The 19,208-nt window shown below is 46.0% G+C and overlaps 1 protein-coding gene across 1 annotated transcript in view; it reads right to left on the bottom strand.

Moving 5' to 3' along the window:
• Positions 1 to 257: 257 nt before the first annotated feature.
• The window catches only part of PRELP (proline and arginine rich end leucine rich repeat protein), a 590,571-nt gene continuing 571,620 nt past the window's right edge, over positions 258 to 19,208 (bottom strand). Inside the window, exon 3 of the mRNA XM_069756515.1 lies at positions 258 to 3,599. Coding sequence (XP_069612616.1) covers positions 3,424 to 3,599 — 176 coding nt within the window. The 3' untranslated portion in view covers positions 258 to 3,423. The remainder of the gene's footprint in view (positions 3,600 to 19,208) is intronic.

The raw sequence follows: 19,208 nt of genomic DNA, 5'->3' as shown, positions 1-19,208 counted from the left end.
ATTCAGCTCTGTAGGTTCCAGTAGTCGTCACATGGACACTTCACTCGTATGAAATTTTCATACTTATGGTCCTGTGACAACGAGCTTCTCTTCTGCTTCTCTCAGTTTTTCAATGAATATCGAGAGCATTAGGGAGAGCGGCTCGTGGGTACATGACAAAGTGTGCAAATCACATATCTCCTGGGGGGGGGGGGGGGGGTGTGGTTTGGGGCGCCAAAATGTATTCTTGCCCCGGGTGCCAGAAACCCTAGACACGCCTCTGATCAAGCTCCATTCAAATTAAATCCATTCAGATCAGTTTACTTGAGCTAGCAGCTGAATGGGGGATGGGGAGGAAGGGTAGCAGTTATCAGACCACAACAGATCTGATAGTGATAACCTCTCCTAAAAATAAGCATAGTTAATAATAGTATAATGGGGAACAACACGTCTTTAAGTGGCTCATTCCATATTTATTTTTTATCTTAGACCTTCAACATTTCATCAGTGGTCCACATATATGACATACACTTGGAAGACTATCACTGTCTACTGTGCAGTGTTTTTAATGAACAGCTAAATTAAGAAAATTTTCCACAAATCCTATCAATTTCTTTATGCATATCCTTGACTTTAATTTTCTCCTCCTTCACATAAAAAAGACTATAGACAGTCACCTCCCAAATGCATAATGTTGTGCAGATAAAGCATATTTTGATGCTGCAATTGTCTTGCATATAGTATATAGCAGGAGCGGACATACCGCATGTGCAGCCGAAGCAGCTCCACCGGGGGGGGTGGGGGGGGTGGTAGCTGCTAACACTGAGGGCAATCTAACCTGTTTCTCCTGAGGGGTCACTGGCCAGATTGCCCTCATGTGCAGCGGGCAGATAGCGATCAATATACATAATAAAGGAGACTATATTATATGTTTTATATATATATATATATATATATATATACATGGATGTGTGTGTGTGGCTGTATATACATATATATATGTAATTGTCTAAGGGGTACTTCCATCTGTCTGTCGCGGAAATCCCGGGTCGCTGATTGGTCGTGGCCGAGACTAATCAGCAACAGGCACAGTCCAGCCGCAAATTGGCCCCTCCCTGGACCTGGAGGAAGACACATGTGGTGTTGAAACATGTCGTGCATAAGGGATTGAATGTATGCAATATTGTAACTGAAGAAATCTGGAACTTTTTAATGGATAAATAAAAGGTATATTTTACTCTACCATTGGACTGATCGCTGGAGAAACAAAAAGTTTTTTCTTTACACATGTGCATTTGTCCCAATCCATTTTCCGTGCGAACTGTAACCACAGGTTGGATGTATTCCTGTTTCTTCAAAGCAGTAAGCTGGCTTTGCCAAAAACTCTTTATATATATATATAAATACCGTGGCATAACGCAGTCCGTTAATGCTGCCATTAACCCTGTGTGACCAACTTTTTACTGTTGATGTTGCCTAAGCAGCATCAATAGTAAAAACTTTTTAATGTTCAAAATAATAAATAAATAAAAAATCATTATATTCTCACCTTCCGGCACCTTTCTCGCTCCTCGCGACGCTCCGGTTCCAAGAATGCATTTCAGCAATGACCGGAGATGACGTAGCGGTCTCGCGAGACCACTACATCATCGCGTGTTATTGCCACAATGCATTCTTGAGACCGGAGCGTCGCGAGGAGCATCGCTAAACACCTGGCCTGGATCCGGTGGCCGCCGGAAGGTGAGTATATAACAATTTTTTTATTTTAAGTCTTTTTTTTAACAGGGATATGGTGCCCACATTGCTATATACTACGTGCGCTGTGTTATATACTGCATGGCCTGTGCTATATACTATGTCTCTGTGCTATATACTACGTGGGCTGTGCTACATAGTGCGTGGCTATGCAATAAACTGTGTGGCTGGGCAATATACTACGTGGCTGTGCTATATACTATGTGGCTGTATTATGTTCTATGTGAGCTGTGTTATATACTATGTGGGCTGTGTTATATACTACGTTGGCTTTGTTATATACTAGAATACCCGATGCGTAAGAATCGGGCCACCATCAAGTATATGTATATATATATATATATATATGTGTAGCTTTGTTGCCATAAAAGGAGGGGGCCCAGACACTTTTCTTGCACAAGGGCCTCAAGCTGTCAGTGTCCGCCCCTTGCATATAGCATATAACATTTTGCATATAAATGGAACACTATCCTTTGACTGTAGAATATTATAACATCATTGTTGAGATGTCACAATTTTAGATGCATTGTGGCAGTGTTGAGAGCTGAAGGCCAGCAGGGGGGTGAAACTAAAAAAATAAAAATTAGTAAATTACAATGTTTATTTTTTTTTTTTATATGGGGAATGTCCCTTTTATGTAATAACATTTGCAATATAAGACTCTTATAATTCAGAGATCAGATGCTGCTGTAGCTGATGGCAAAATCATTTATATATATTTTCTAAAGGCTAGGTTCAAGTGAGTGTTGGAAATTACATCTTTCAGTTCTGTATTATAAACATAAAAAGAGAATTCATGCCAGAACCAGACATACCATTGGTGCAGCTTGTGCAGCCACACAGGGGCCCAAGAGGTAAGAGGTGCTACTACCACCTCCAAATCAGGTGGAATTGTAAATAATGATGGGTTATTGGACAGCAAAAAGCCCATATATTGTTATTGCATTGGGGCCCTCTTCTGTCTGTGTTAGTCTTGTCCACTACTTTTCTATACCGTCGAGCTACTGGCCTTCTTTTAAGTGATGTTACCCTTTGAACAACACATCTATGATCCCTACATATTGTGCCATTTTAAGTGACTTAAAATATTATTAAATGCAATGCAACCACGAGAAGTGTTCAAATTTGGATCAGAAATGTTTTGAAAAGTGAATAAAATCTACATTCTTGAGTGATGGTCAATCTCCTTCTTATCCGTTGAAATCTGGAAGAGGTTAGCCCGTTCTAAAACCCCACTGGGTTCTTAAGTGACAATGGACAGACAGCTAGGTGGATCCTACAATGGGGTCAGTCTGGTTTCCACCATAGTCTACGGAGTCTTCCTGGAAAACTAGCTGCTCTTTTTATTCTGGTAAACATAAGGGAATTTGTGATTGAGCCTTGAGGGTCCAACACAGATGTGAACCCAGCCTTGCCCTGCAATAATACTGCCTATCATGTCCATCCATCTTCCCACCATTAATGAACACTGCTCAGGCCACATGTTTGGCAGATTGTATTTTGATGTTGATTATATTATAAAGTATTAAATAATATGACACTTGTTAGACTGTGCATCATGGTAGTGATATCAGAGCATGAGAAAATAATGCGAATGTACTAGATGGACATTGCAGATCAAACCAATACAATGATGCTATGATCCATAGGTGTGTTAGTACATGAGATTCATGTTCTGGGCTGTGCCACTTAGATGACCACAGACTGTAAGAGCCGAAAGCACATAATAACATCAAGCGGTATGGGGGGCTTCAGCTGGTTTCCATCCAGTCTCAGGTATCGCAGATGTGGGATGAAGGAATAATCCGATGACGGGAATTCAACTGGAGCGAAAGGTAGTGGGCAAAGCTCAGTGCCATTAATTTCTGGAAAGAGACAGAGAAAAGTCTATGTTTATACATCAGTCACTATTATAATAAGCTCATGCAATACAGAAGCTCTGAATATAGACGCCTCTAGGAATCTCCTGTCTCTACACCGTTTATTGGAAACAGATCTATCTTTCACAATACCATTATTATCTTTATAAATGATTATATTAGTCTAAGCAAAGGTACTGGACAGTTGTGAAGAACAGCACATGTCCATTACTCAACAAAAATTGGATTTCCGTTTTTATAAACACATAAATTCTGAATCTTTTGGCAAACAAAGAACAAAAATCTGTAAAATATCAGCTGTGCAGGCTGAAAGAAAAAGAAATATCACTGCAGCAATATTAGTTTCTATATCCCATATTATGAGATAGAGAAACAAATGGACATTTTCAATAGCAATGTGAACACAATGTATGGAGAGCAGCCATTATTCTGAGGAACAGTCTACCTTAGGTATATAAAATTAGCTTACATGCTGCTGGTAAAAAATGACTTATCAATGTATTTTGTCCATGGACACATGGTCAGTGGAAACACACTGACATGAGCACAGACCCATTCACTGTTACTACTCGTACCGGACGTGAAAACTGTCACTAAACATACCAGACACACTGACGTCTGAAAGAGGCCTTATACCAGTAGTGTTACCAGCTGTGTATTTTTTATCATGTATTTTCCTGTAGTTTCCTACGATATTATTGCTATTAAACATGTATTTTTCAGAAATAAAAATCACAGGACTAAAACAATCACAGTAGGAGTCAGGTGAAGTGCTAGTACATTGGGATACACAAGTACTGTGATGCCCCCAGCTGTCTGACATCCAGCCCCAGGACAGACAGCCAAAGGGGTCGGCAGGCACTGGCTTGCCATTCAAGTAGAGCCAGTAAACTTTCAGGGCACCAATGAACCTATTATTCTCACTCTTGTGCTTAACAACTGTGCCTGCCCCGATTGACATTACTGAGTCGCCCGCCAGGGCCTGGGGTACTCGGTACCGGGTCCGGTCACAATTAAAGGGGTGGTCACGGTGGCAGCGATACGTGGGTGCCCAGGGCCACGGACCGGAAAGGGGAAAGGTCATAAAAGAGTTTTAATAAAGTTTGTGTTCATGATGCCACCTGTGGTTCTCGGTCAGAGGGGACCGATGCTGCTTAAAGGTATCCTCTGGGGCAATGTTACTGCAGCAAAGATGGTGACGCTTCCCACAGGTGAAGCAGGGTCCCCAGGGCTCCCGGTGTGTTTGGCAGGGATCGTGATTGAATGCCGGCAAATAAATGGAGGACACAGGGTTGCAGTCTTTACCTGGTTTACTGATCTTGTAGTCAGCCTCAGTCCAGGGTACCGGCAACAGTTGTCGATGGTTCCAGGCAGCATGAAAGCAAGTGGTAATCCCTTTGCCAGGTCAGTTTAAGAGCCTTCCCCTATGCGCTGGTTTCTAGTCCCTTGCTGCCTGTGTTTGTCTAACAAGGTTCTTTTGCTCTCCTGTCCTAGGATTGTACCTGCATGGTAGGCAACTTGAGCTGTTTCTCTGGGGTCTCTTTACACGGTTACACCGGGTTCTGGAATGCTGCTGTACCTCAGGTATTATGTGGGCAAGTCCCTTTCAGTTTCCTGCACTCTGGTTCTGCTGTGGGACTTGCAGTTCCAAACAGCCTCAGGTTCCCAGTGCCCGGTTTCTGCGCTCTGCTTAGAGGAGCCCAGTCGCAGCCCTCCTCTAGCTCTTGACTTCTGTGCTCTTTCACTGTCTGCTACCAACTGTCTAACTCCTCCTCCAGACCAGGATGTATATAGAAAAGTTCCCCTTAAAACCGGGTTTAGAGCACCCCCTTCTGGCCTCGAGTCAGAATGTGTTGAATGTAAGAATACCTGCTAAAGGGATCCCTGCTGTCTCCAGGCATGGCATTACCCTCCCCGAGAGGAAGGCAGCACCACTGTAGTACCCGAACTCCTGCGGTGCCACATTACCATTACAACGGTCTTGAGGCTGGCCACCAAAGCCGAGCCTGTTCACCACCATGAGGTTTTATATCCTCTATCAGTTAAAATGAGTCCACTTTAACTTGTCCGCTACTTCCACCTGACTCCTAAACCGCAAAGCTGTGACGGGTTGCAAATTCCAAGTCATATTTGACACCTTCTTTTTTTTAAGAAATCATTTTTGTAAACTAGAAGTCCCTCCAAAAGCATTAAGGGGACTAAGCTTATCAAACCTCTGACTCACAAAGATTCATCCTACGGGAGAGGAAAAAACCCCTGTGGAGGAAACCTCTAGGGAACCATGGCTGAAAGATCGCCCTTCCCTTGGGCTTAGAAGGTTAATGCTAATGTTAACTCTTTATAGCCATGATAAAATTGGACCTGGTACAAGATATACAATGGCAAATTCAAAAAATACAATAAAGCATTCATCTTTATACAAGCAATAATAATATATTTTCGAACAGTGATTATAACAGGGTGGGAGGGTGGGTGATGTTTCCTCCAGTTCATCCAGTGAGAGAAAGTGGGAGAGAGAAAGACAGTTACCTTATCTATATACAGGTCCTTCTCAAAAAATTAGCATATAGTGTTAAATTTCATTATTTACCATAATGTAATGATTACAATTAAACTTTCATATATTATAGATTCATTATCCACCAACTGAAATTTGTCAGGTCTTTTATTGTTTTAATACTGATGATTTTGGCATACAACTCCTGATAACCCAAAAAAACCTGTCTCAAAAAATTAGCATATCAAGAAAAGGTTCTCTAAACGACCTATTACCCTAATCTTCTGAATCAACTAATTAACTCTAAACACATGCAAAAGATACCTGAGGCTTTTATAAACTCCCTGCCTGGTTCATTACTCAAAACCCCCATCATGGGTAAGACTAGCGACCTGACAGATGTCAAGAAGGCCATCATTGACACCCTCAAGCAAGAGGGTAAGACCCAGAAAGAAATTTCTCAACAAATAGGCTGTTCCCAGAGTGCTGTATCAAGGCACCTCAATGGTAAGTCTGTTGGAAGGAAACAATGTGGCAGAAAACGCTGTACAACGAGAAGAGGAGACCGGACCCTGAGGAAGATTGTGGAGAAGGACCGATTCCAGACCTTGGGGAACCTGAGGAAGCAGTGGACTGAGTCTGGTGTGGAAACATCCAGAGCCACCGTGCACAGGCGTGTGCAGGAAATGGGCTACAGGTGCCGCATTCCCCAGGTAAAGCCACTTTTGAGCTACAGAGAAGCAGCACTGGACTGTTGCTAAGTGGTCCCAAGTACTTTTTTCTGATGAAAGCAAATTTTGCATGTCATTCGGAAATCAAGGTGCCAGAGTCTGGAGGAAGACTGGGGAGAAGGAAATGCCAAAATGCCTGAAGTCCAGTGTCAAGTACCCACAGTCAGTGATGGTGTGGGGTGCCATGTCAGCTGCTGGTGTTGGTCCACTGTGTTTCATCAAGGGCAGGGTCAATGCAGCTAGCTATCAGGAGATTTTGGAGCACTTCATGCTTCCATCGGCTGAAATGCTTTATGGAGATGAAGATTTCATTTTTCAGCACGACCTGGCACCTGCTCACAGTGCCAAAACCACTGGTAAATGGCTTACTGACCATGGTATTACTGTGCTCAATTGGCCTGCCAACTCTCCTGACCTGAACCCCATAGAGAATCTGTGGGATATTGTGAAGAGAAAGTTGAGAGACGCAAGACCCAACACTCTGGATGAGCTTAAGGCCGCTATTGAAGCATCCTGGGCCTCCATAACATCTCAGCAGTGTCACAGGCTGATTGCCTCCATGCCACGCCGCATTGAAGCAGTCATTTCTGCCAAAGGATTCCCGACCAAGTATTGAGTGCATAACTGAACATTATTATTTGTTGTTTTTTTTGTTTGTTATTAAAAAACACTTTTATTTGATTGGATGGGTGAAATATGCTAATTTATTGAGACAGGTTTTTTGGGTTATCAGGAGTTGTATGCCAAAATCATCAGTATTAAAACAATAAAAGACCTGACAAATTTCAGTTGGTGGATAATGAATCTATAATATATGAAAGTTTAATTGTAATCATTACATTATGGTAAATAATGAAATTTAACACTATATGCTAATTTTTTGAGAAGGACCTGTATAAGCCCCACCCTCCTCACAGTAACACACCAGGCACAGACATACGGTGCTCCTTCCTTTTAAAGCAACATCACTCTTGCTTAAAATCTACACCGCTGTACAAACAAAGCTGCAAGAGTTAAAGGTCCACCCCTCTCAAAGTCATGTCCTCCTCTGCTTAGTGCTCAGGTGGTTTCTGGATTCAGGTAACTGGTATATCTGCAGCAGATAATCAGCGATTTTATAAAAAATGCAACATACAGCCCAGAAAGTGATGCATCACTGGAATCAGGGTCTCTGCCACTATATTATGCAGCTACAATAACCTGGTGATAGATTCCCTTTAAGGCCCTGTTCACTAGTTCAGTATTTGGTTAGCATTTACATCAGTATTTGTAAACCAGGAAAGGGTGATAAATCCAGAAGTGGTGACACGTTTTTATTATACTTTTCCTCTGATTGTTCCACTGCTGGTTTTGGCTGACAACTAGGGTTGAGCGAAACGGATCGGTCATTTTCAAAAGTCGCCGACTTTTGGCACAGTCTGGTTTCATGAAACCCGACCCGATCCCTGTGTGGGGTCGGCCATGCGGTACGCAACTTTCGCGCCAAAGTCGCGTTTCAATGATGCGAAAAGCGCCATTTCTCAGCCAATGAAGGTGGACGCAGAGTGTGGGCAGCGTGATGACATAGGTCCTGGTCCCCACCATCTTACAGAAGGGCATTGCAGTATTTAGCTTGCTGTCTGCGGCGTCACAGGGGCTATAAAGAGGCGTTCCCACCGACCGCCATCTTACTGCTGCTGATCTGAGCATAGGGAGAGGTTGCTGCCGCTTCGTCAGAAGCAGGGATAGCGTTAGGCAGGGTACATTAACCCCCAAACCGCCTGTGCTGTAGCGATTTCCACTGTCCAACACCACCTTTTGTTTGCAGGGACAGTGGAAGCTACATTTTTTTTTTCCTCAGCGCTGTAGCTCATTGGGCTGCCGTAGAAGGCTCCCTGATAGCTGCATTGCTGTGTGTACGCCGCTGTGCAAACCAACTGCTTTTTTCAAAGCACAAATCCTGTTGTTCCTTCCTTTCTGCAGAGCTATCTTTTTTGTTTGTCCACACTGTTGATTTAATTTGTGCATCAGTCCACTCCTTGTTATTGCTGCCTGCCACACCTGGCTGAGATTACTGCAGGGAGATAGTAATTTTTTTTTTTAAATTCTCCCTGAAAAAAAATCAATAGTGGGAGATTATTCTTGGCATTTGTGCTTGAGTGCCAGTCGTGTGTGCCATCTCTCTCCAATTGTGGGGCACAGAAAGCCTAGTGTCTATAATCCCTTTTTTTTTTTTTTAATTCTCAGTAAAAAAAAAAAGTAGTGGGAGATTAAGATTGGCATTTCTGCTAGAGTGCCAGTCCTGCGTGCCATCTCTCTCAAATAGTGGGCCACAGAAAGCCTAGTCTCTGTTTTTGGTTTTTAAATTCTCCCTGAAAAAAAAAAAAAAAAAAGTGGGAGATTAATATTGGCCTTTGGGCTTGTGTGCCAGTCCTGTGTGCCATCTCTCTCAAATAGTGGGCCACAGAAAGCCTAGTGTCTGTTTTTTTTTTTTTTTTTTTGTTTTGTTTTTTAAATTCTCTTAAATATTGGCCTTTGTGCTTGTGTGCCAGTCCTGTGTGCCATCTCTCTCAAATAGTGGGCCACAGAAAGCCTAGTGTCTGTTTTTTTTTCTTTGTTTTTGTTTTTAAATTCTCCCTGAAAAAAAAAAAAAACAGTGGGAGATTAATATTGGCCTTTGTGCTTGTGTGCCAGTCCTGGCACACTGTGCCAGTCTCTCTCAAATAGTGGGCCACAGAAAGCCTAGTGTCTGTTTTTTTGTTTTTTTGTTTTGGTTTTTAAATTCTCCCTGAAAAAAAAATAAACAGTGGGAGATTAATATTGGCCTTTGTGCTTGAGTGCCAGTCCTGTGTGCCATCTCTCTCAAATAGTGGGCCACAGAAAGCCTATTTTTTTTTTTTAAATTCTCCCTGAAAAAAAAAATAAACAGTGGGAGATTAATATTGGCCTTTGTGCTTGTGTGCCAGTCTTGTGTGCCATCTCTCTCAAATAGTGGGTCACAGAATGCCTAGTGTCTGTTTTTTTTTTTGTTTGTTTTTTTAAATTCTCCCTGAAAAAAAAATAAACAGTGTGTTAGGGGTCGAATTCCCGCTTCTGCACTGGGGGAATCTCGAGCCACTTCCGCTGCGGTCTCCCATTCTTGTCCAGCCGCAGTGGAGCCTGCTCAGCAAGGACGTCGGTCCCAGCGTCTTGCTCATTCTCACTCTGTTCAGAGAGTTAGTGCTGCTTCTCCAGTCTCTGCCATTAAAGTCAGTACTGGTCAGCAGCGAGCGGACTTCTCTGGGACTAAGTCCTTGTCTGCATGTACTGAGCATGCCCAGCGTAAGGTCTCCCGTTGGAGATCGAGGGTCATGTGCTCAGGCTCTGCAGCACATTCCATTGGTCCTCTTGGCAGGTCCTAGAAGGGCAAAAGTGCTGTGGCCACTTCCTGTGCTGCTCCTATATAAACTGCGCATGACCGCACGGCCATGCGCTAGTATTGTCTTGTTATTATGTGTGTGTGTAGATGGATGTATGTCGAAGGATGAAAGCTCCTAAATATCCCTCCCTAGTGTTGTTGACTGTTCGCGGATGATGGTAGCTATCTAGCGCCCGACTTGCCATCTACACGATACACACATCTCAGCGTCCTATAGCTGTGCCTGCCAGTACGGCGCCGTGCGCTTGCCTTGCGCTTTCCATACCCAAGTCTGGGTGGTTAGTGGCGTCCGTTAGTGCGGCATCGCTCGCACTCTTGTGCACATATTTGTCCTAAGGTTCTCTACACACCCAGTTGCGGTGTTACGCCAGCAAGGGTCTAATCGGGCTTCAATCCCTTCTGGGGTTAAGTCCGCTGACCACTTGCTCGCGCTCTAGTGCGGTACTGCGGTCCTGTGAGTTAACAGGATCGCTTTCTTCACGCTGGGTGAGGTTTAACCCACGCGTGTATACTTTAGTGTACCGCCATATTGTCTGCCAATTACTAGCAGCAGGTCTCCACCTGCACGGTGGACCCCGGACTGCGAACGCACCTTTATCATCTGTCTTGGTGCGTTCCGCCAGTCCTAACAGAATACTAGCGCCAGGGTCTGGCTAGTAAAATGGCGGACGACCAGCGTTTACAGCGGTACATCCAGCAGCTGGAGGGAAGGTTGGCGGCTCTTGAGCGTACAACCTCAGCTGTGGATGTCACTGCTGTAGCTGTGCAGGCTGCAAGTGTAGCCGCAGCCAGTTTGTCCACTGCCACCCCTGCTCCGACTTTATCCCGTCTCCCACTACCTGACAAGTTTGCTGGAGAGAGCAAACAATGTCGTGGATTCGTGAGCCAGTGCTCTATCCATCTCGAGCTCCTGGCTGCACGTTTTCCTACAGAGCGGGCTAAGGTGGGATTTATTGTCTCGCTGTTGTCGGGCAGGGCGTTGGAGTGGGCTACGCCGCTGTGGGAGCGTGATGATCATGTGGTGCAGAGTGCTCCATTGTTTCTGGGCACGCTGAAAAAGGTCTTTCTAGGACCTCAACTCACCCATGATACAGCGCTCCAACTACTGGCATTAACTCAGGGTGAGTCCTTGGTCAGCCATTTTTCCGTCCGATTCCGTACTTTAGCTTCCGAGCTGGAGTGGTCGGATAAAGCCCTTATCCCCATATTCTGGAGGGGCCTGGCTGACCATGTTAAGGACGCTCTGGCCACTAGGGAGATTCCTGCCACACTGGAGGAGTTAATATCTATTTCTACTCGTATAGACCTCCGTTTTAACGAGCGGAGGTTGGAACGAGCCCAGTGTAGGCAGAGGTTTCGGCTGGCTCCTACCTTCGCCAAACCTTTGAAATCTCCAGTCCAGGCATCTGAGTCACATGAGACCTTGGAGGTGACACGAGCGGGATCCAAGTCTCAGTCCGCTCGTGCACATAAGGTTCGTCATGTTTGCCAGCAGTCAGGACGTCTTGCCTCCAAGAGTCCTCAGCGGTCGGGGAAACGTCAGCGTCTAGTGGCAGTTGGAGGAGGTACACTAGACACGGCGACGTTTGCCTCAAAGTTGTCCTTCAAGGGGACAATTACCATAGGCCCATCCACTCTCACGGTCGAGCTATGCTTGGACTCTGGGGCAGAGGGTAACTTTATGTCCTCCGCCTTTGCCCAGCGTCACGCAATACCCTTGGTGATGCTCGCCCAGCCAGTGACCGTTCGAGTGGTAAATGGGTCAACACTACCTTCACAGATTACCCACCAAACCATTCCTTTCACCCTATCTGTGTCTCCATCACATCAGGAGATAATCTCCCTATTAGTCATTCCTGAGGGAATTGATGAGGTCCTGTTGGGGATGCCATGGCTTCGCTACCATTCTCCTCATATTGAGTGGTCCTCTGGGAGAATTTTGGGATGGAGTAAATCCTGTGAGGGTAGATGTCAGAGGGAGTGCGTTCAGGTTGCTACTACACAGGTACCCGCAGATCTTTCCTCTCTCCCCAAGCACTATTGGTCCCATGCAGACGTGTTCTCCAAAAGAGCTGCGGAGACCCTTCCGCCTCACCGCCCCTATGACTGTCCTATTGACCTCTTGCCTGGTGCTGAGCCTCCCCGGGGTCGAGTCTACCCGTTATCTCTCCCGGAGACGGAGGCAATGTCCCAGTATATTCAGGAGAATCTGGCAAGAGGATTCATTAGGAAGTCAGTGTCACCGGCAGGGGCTGGGTTCTTCTTCGTACAGAAGAAGACTGGAGACTTACGTCCATGCATAGACTACAGGGGTCTTAACGCAATTACCGTTAAGAACAAGTACCCATTACCCCTGATATCTGAGCTCTTTGATAGGCTACGGGGAGCAAAGGTATTTACAAAGTTAGATCTGCGGGGTGCTTACAACCTGATTCGCATCCGTGAGGGGGATGAATGGAAGACGGCTTTTAACACCAGGGATGGGCACTATGAATATCTAGTGATGCCCTTTGGGCTCTGTAATGCCCCAGCCGTTTTCCAAGACTTTGTGAACGACATCTTTCGGGATATGCTCACCACCTCGGTCATAGTCTATCTGGATGACATTCTCATCTACTCTCCAGATATAGACTCCCATCGGAGAGATGTTCGCAAAGTCTTCGACCTCTTACGGGCAAACTCCCTCTACGCTAAGTTGGAGAAGTGTGTGTTTGAGCAGGAGTCCTTGCCTTTCCTTGGATATATCATTTCTGCCCAGGGTTTGGCTATGGATCCTGCCAAGCTACAGGCTGTAATGGACTGGCAGGAACCCCATTCTCTTAAAGCGGTGCAGCGCTTTATGGGGTTCATTAATTATTATCGCCAGTTCATTCCACACTTCTCAACTTTGGTAGCTCCCTTGGTCGCCCTCACCAAGAAGGGAGCAAATCCCAAGTTGTGGTCAGAGGAGGTCTCCAAGGCCTTTCTCTCGATTAAGTCACACTTCGCTAGCGCTCCCATCCTACATCGCCCCGATGTAGATAAACCATTCATCTTGGAGGTGGATGCCTCATCCGTTGGTGCTGGAGCAGTCCTTTTCCAAAAGGATGCTCAAGGTCGGAAGCATCCTTGCTTCTTCTTCTCCAAGACCTTCACACCAGCGGAGAGGAATTATTCCATCGGGGACAGGGAGTTGCTAGCCATGAAGTTGGCTTTTTCAGAGTGGAGACACCTCTTGGAGGGAGCTCGCTTTCCCTTCCAAGTCTTCACTGACCACAAGAACTTGGTGTATATACAGACGGCCCAGCGGCTGAATTCTCACCAGGCTAGATGGTCCCTGTTCTTCTCCCGGTTCCATTTTACTCTCCATTTTCTCTCCGGGGAGAAGAACGTTCGTGCCGACGCTCTCTCCCGCTCCGTAGTGTCATCTGAGGAGGAGGAGGAGGAGCCTCGGCTTATTGTCCCTTCTGAGAGCCTGAGAACTGTAGCTCCGGTTTCGCTAGAGTCTGTGCCCCCGGGCAAGACTTTCGTGCCAGCTAACTTGCGACCGGAGGTTCTCTCTTGGGCTCACTCCTCCAGAGTGGGGGGGCATTTTGGGACCAAGAGGACATCAGAGCTTTTGGCGAGAACATACTGGTGGCCGCATATGGCCCGAGATGTCAGGGACTACATTCAGGCGTGCGTTTCTTGCGCCCAGAATCGGTCTCCTCGGCAACGGCCTGCTGGGTTGCTTTACCCTCTACCGGTGGCAGACAGGCCCTGGGAGATGGTCGGAATGGACTTTGTGGTGGGTCTACCCAAGTCGCGTGGCTGCTCCATTATTTGGGTTGTCACTGACCATTTCTCTAAGATGGTGCATTTGGTGCCGCTTCCTCGGTTACCCTCAGCACGGGCCTTGGCGGTGTTGTTCGTTAAACACGTTTTCCGTTTGCATGGTATGCCTGATAAAATTGTCAGCGATCGGGGTCCCCAGTTCGCATCTCGGTTTTGGAGAGAGCTCTGCCGTTTACTCAGCATAGAGTTAAACCTCTCCTCTGCTTACCATCCCGAGACGAATGGGTTGGTGGAGAGAACCAACCAGACTCTGGTGACATATTTGCGACATTTCGTCTCTGCTAGGCAGGATGACTGGGCATCTTTGCTACCTTGGGCGGAATTTGCCCTGAACAACGCCGTAGCCGATTCCACTGGTCAAACTCCTTTTCTCCTTAATTACGGCCAGCATCCGCGTGTCCCTGTGCCCATGCCCGTGTCCTCCACCGATTCTAGGGTGGCAGACTGGGCGGTGGAGGCACGTGACATCTGGGACCGCACACAGGATGCTATCCGGGCCTCCATGGAGAGAATGAGGGTTTCGGCTGATACACACCGGCGCCCCGCTCCGGTCTTTGCTCCCGGCGACTTAGTGTGGCTCTCCGCCCATAACATCAGGCTGCGAGTTGAGTCCACTAAGTTTGCTCCTCGCTACATTGGCCCGTTTAAAGTTCTGGAACAGGTCAACCCTGTGGTTTACCGTTTGGCCATTCCTCCACGCCTTGGTATCACCGATACCTTTCACGTTTCCCTCTTAAAGCCCGTTCGTTTGTCTCGGTTTTCTGAGTCATCTGCTGGGACATCGGGTTCATCCACGGATGAATTTGAGGTGAATGCTATTGTGGGAAGCAAGGTGGTACGTGGCAAAAAATTTTATTTGGTGGATTGGAAGGGTCATGGTCCAGAGGATAGAACCTGGGAGCCTGTGGAGCACATTCGGGCTCCGCAGCTCATTGCTGCCTTTGAACGTAGCGAGGCCCAAGGAGGGGGGGGCCCTAGGAGGGGGGGTAATGTTAGGGGTCGAATTCCCGCTTCTGCACTGGGGGAATCTCGAGCCACTTCCGCTGCGGTCTCCCATTCTTGTCCAGCCGCAGTGGAGCCTGCTCAGCAAGGACGTCGGTCCCAGCGTCTTGCTCATTCTCACTCTGTTCAGAGAGTTAGTGCTGCTTCTCCAGTCTCTGCCATTAAAGTCAGTACTGGTCAGCAGCGAGCGGACTTCTCTGGGACTAAGTCCTTGTCTGCATGTACTGAGCATGCCCAGCGTAAGGTCTCCCGTTGGAGATCGAGGGTCATGTGCTCAGGCTCTGCAGCACATTCCATTGGTCCTCTTGGCAGGTCCTAGAAGGGCAAAAGTGCTGTGGCCACTTCCTGTGCTGCTCCTATATAAACTGCGCATGACCGCACGGCCATGCGCTAGTATTGTCTTGTTATTATGTGTGTGTGTAGATGGATGTATGTCGAAGGATGAAAGCTCCTAAATATCCCTCCCTAGTGTTGTTGACTGTTCGCGGATGATGGTAGCTATCTAGCGCCCGACTTGCCATCTACACGATACACACATCTCAGCGTCCTATAGCTGTGCCTGCCAGTACGGCGCCGTGCGCTTGCCTTGCGCTTTCCATACCCAAGTCTGGGTGGTTAGTGGCGTCCGTTAGTGCGGCATCGCTCGCACTCTTGTGCACATATTTGTCCTAAGGTTCTCTACACACCCAGTTGCGGTGTTACGCCAGCAAGGGTCTAATCGGGCTTCAATCCCTTCTGGGGTTAAGTCCGCTGACCACTTGCTCGCGCTCTAGTGCGGTACTGCGGTCCTGTGAGTTAACAGGATCGCTTTCTTCACGCTGGGTGAGGTTTAACCCACGCGTGTATACTTTAGTGTACCGCCATATTGTCTGCCAATTACTAGCAGCAGGTCTCCACCTGCACGGTGGACCCCGGACTGCGAACGCACCTTTATCATCTGTCTTGGTGCGTTCCGCCAGTCCTAACACAGTGGGAGATTAATATTGGCCTTTGTGCTTGTGTGCCAGTCCTGTGTGCCATCTCTCTCAAATAGTGGGCCACAGAAAGCCTAGTGTCTGCTTTTTGTTTTGTTTTTTGTTTTGGTTTTTAAATTCTCCCTGAAAAAATATCAATAGTGGGAGATTAATCTTGGCATTTGTGCTTGAGTGCCAGTCGTGTGTGCCATCTCTCTCCAATTGTGGGGCACAGAAAGCCTAGTGTCTATGATCCTTTTTTTTTTCTCAGTAAAAAAAAAAGTAGTGGGAGATTAAGATTGGCATTTCTGCTAGAGTGCCAGTCCTGTGTGCCATCTCTCTCAAATAGAGGGCCACAGAAAGCCTAGTGTCTGTTTTTGGTTTTTAAATTCTCCAGTGGGAGATTAATTTTGGCCTTTGTGAATGTGTGCCAGTCCTGTGTGCAATCTCTCTCAAATAGTGGGTCACAGAAAGCCTAGTGTCTGTTTTTTTTTTTTTTTTAATTCTTACTGAAAAAAAAAATAAACAGTGGGAGATTAATATTGGCCTTTGTGCTTGTGTGCCAGTCCTGTGTGCCATCTCTCTCCAATTGTGGAGCACAGAAAGCCTAGTGTCTATAATCCTTTTTTTTTTTTTTTTTTTTAATTCTCAGTAAAAAAAAAAGTAGTGGGAGATTAAAATTGGCATTTCTGCTAGAGTGCCAGTCCTGTGTGCCATCTCTCTCAAATAGTGGGCCACAGAAAGCCTAGTGTCTGTTTTTGGTTTTTAAATTCTCCCTGAAAAAAAATAAATAAAAAGTGGGAGATTAATATTGGCCTTTGTGCTTGTGTGCCAGTCCTGTGTGCCATCTCTCTCAAATAGTGGGCCACAGAAAGCCTAGTGTCTGTTTTTTTGTTTTTTTTTGTTTTGGTTTTTAAATTCTCTTAAATATTGGCCTTTGTGCTTGTGTGCCAGTCCTGTGTGCCATCTGTTAGGAGTCGAGTTTCCTCTGCTGCACAGGGGGAATCTCGATCCGTCTCCGCTGCGGTCTCCCATTCTCCTCCAGCCGCAGTGGAGTCTGCTCAGCAGGGACGTCGATCCCAGCGTCTCGCTCAGTCTGACTCTGTGCGAAGAGTTGCTGCTGCTTTTCCTGCTTCTGCCATTAAGGCCAGTGCTGGGCAGCGGCGAGTGGACGTTTCTGGATCTAAGTCCTTGTTTGCACGCACTGAGCATGCCCAGGGCAAGTTCTCCTGTTGGAGATCCAGGGTCACATGCTCAGGTGCTGCAGCACATCCCATTGGTCCTCTTGGCAGGTCTTGGAAGGGCAAAAGTTCTGTAGCCACTTCCTGTGCTGCAACTATATAAACTGCGCATGACCGCACGGCCATGCGCTAGTATTGTCTTGTAAATATGTGTGTATGTTGTGAGTGAAAGTCGCTCTTTAAATAACCCTCCCTATTGAATGTCTGTTCGCGGAAGGTGTATGTTTGCTAATCTAGCGCCCGACTTGTCCAACAGCACGAAACACACATTGCAGCGTCCTCTTGCTGTGTCCGCCTCTACGGCGCCGTGCGCTTGCCTTGCGCTTTCCATACCCAAGCCAGTGTGGTTGGTGGCGTCCGTCAGTGCGGCATTGCTCGCACTCCTGTGCATTTATATATTTATACTTAGTTTCCTTACACACCCAGTTGTGGTGTAGTGCCAGCGAGGGTCTAATCGGACTTCAATCCCAGTTGGGGTTAAGTACGCTGACTACTCGCTCGCGCTTTAGGTGCGGTACCGCGATCCTGTGACGCAACAGGATTGCTCCCTTCACGCTGGGTGAGGTTGAACCCACGTGTATATACTTTAGTGTACCACCATATAGCCTGTATTTACTAGCAGCAGGTTTTCACCTGCACGGTGGACCCCGGACTGCGAACGCATCTGTATCACCTTTCTTGGTGCGTTCCGCCAGTCCTAACACCATCTCTCTCAAATAGTGGGCCACAGAAAGCCTAGTGTCTGTTTTTTTTGTTTGTTTGTTTTTTTTGTTTTTAAATTCTCCCTGAAAAAAAAAATAAACAGTGGGAGATTAATATTGGCCTTTGTGCTTGTGTGCCAGTCCTGGCACACTGTGCCAGTCTCTCTCAAATAGTGGGCCACAGAAACCCTAGTGTCTGTTTTTTTGTTTTTTTTTGTTTTGGTTTTTAAATTCTCCCTGAAAAAAAAAATAAACAGTGGGAGATTAATATTGGCCTTTGTGCTTGTGTGCCAGTCCTGGCACACTGTGCCAGTCTCTCTCAAATAGTGGGCCACAGAAAGCCTAGTGTCTGTTTTTGTTTTTTTTTTTGTTTTGGTTTTTAATTTCTCCCTGAAAAAAAAATAAACAGTGGGAGATTAATATTGGCCTTTGTGCTTGAGTGCCAGTCCTGTGTGCCATCTCTCTCAAATAGTGGGCCACAGAAAACCTAGTGTCTGTTGTTTTGTTTTTTTTAAATTCTCCCTGAAAAAAAAAAACAGTGGGAGATTAATATTGGCCTTTGTGCTTGTGTGCCAGTCCTGTGTGCCATCTCTCTCAAATAGTGGGTCACAGAAAGCCTAGTGTCTGTTTTTTTTGTTTGTTTGTTTGTTTTTTTAAATTCTCCCTGAAAAAAAAATAAACAGTGGGAGATTAATATTGGCCTTTGTGCTCGTGTGCCAGTCCTGTGTGCCATCTCTCTCAAATAGTGGGCCACAGAAAGCCTAGTGTCTGTTTTTTGTTTTGTTTTTTGTTTTGTTTTTTAAATTCTCCCTGAAAAAAAATCAATAGTGGGAGATTAATCTTGGCATTTGTGCTTGAGTGCCAGTCGTGTGTGCCATCTCTTTCCAATTGTGGGGCACAGAAAGCCTAGTGTCTATAATCCTTTTTTTTTTTAATTCTCAGTAAAAAAAAAAGTAGTGGGAGATTAAGATTGGCATTTCTGCTAGAGTGCCAGTCCTGTGTGCCATCTCTCTCAAATAGTGGGCCACAGAAAGCCTAGTGTCTGTTTTTGGTTTTTAAATTCTCCCTGAAAAAAAAAAATAAAAAGTGGGAGATTAATATTGGCCTTTGTGCTTGTGTGCCAGTCCTGTGTGCCATCTCTCTCAAATAGTGGGCCACAGAAAGCCTAGTGTCTGTTTTTTTTTGTTTTGGTTTTTAAATTCTCTTAAATATTGGCCTTTGTGCTTGTGTGCCAGTCCTGTGTGCCATCTCTCTCAAAT

The sequence above is a fragment of the Ranitomeya imitator genome, chromosome 3 (assembly GCF_032444005.1).
Source record: "Ranitomeya imitator isolate aRanImi1 chromosome 3, aRanImi1.pri, whole genome shotgun sequence".
In the NCBI taxonomy this organism is placed as follows: Eukaryota; Metazoa; Chordata; class Amphibia; order Anura; family Dendrobatidae; genus Ranitomeya; species Ranitomeya imitator.
Note: the sequence above shows the minus strand (reverse complement) of the source record. Positions and strands in the feature narration are given on the sequence as shown.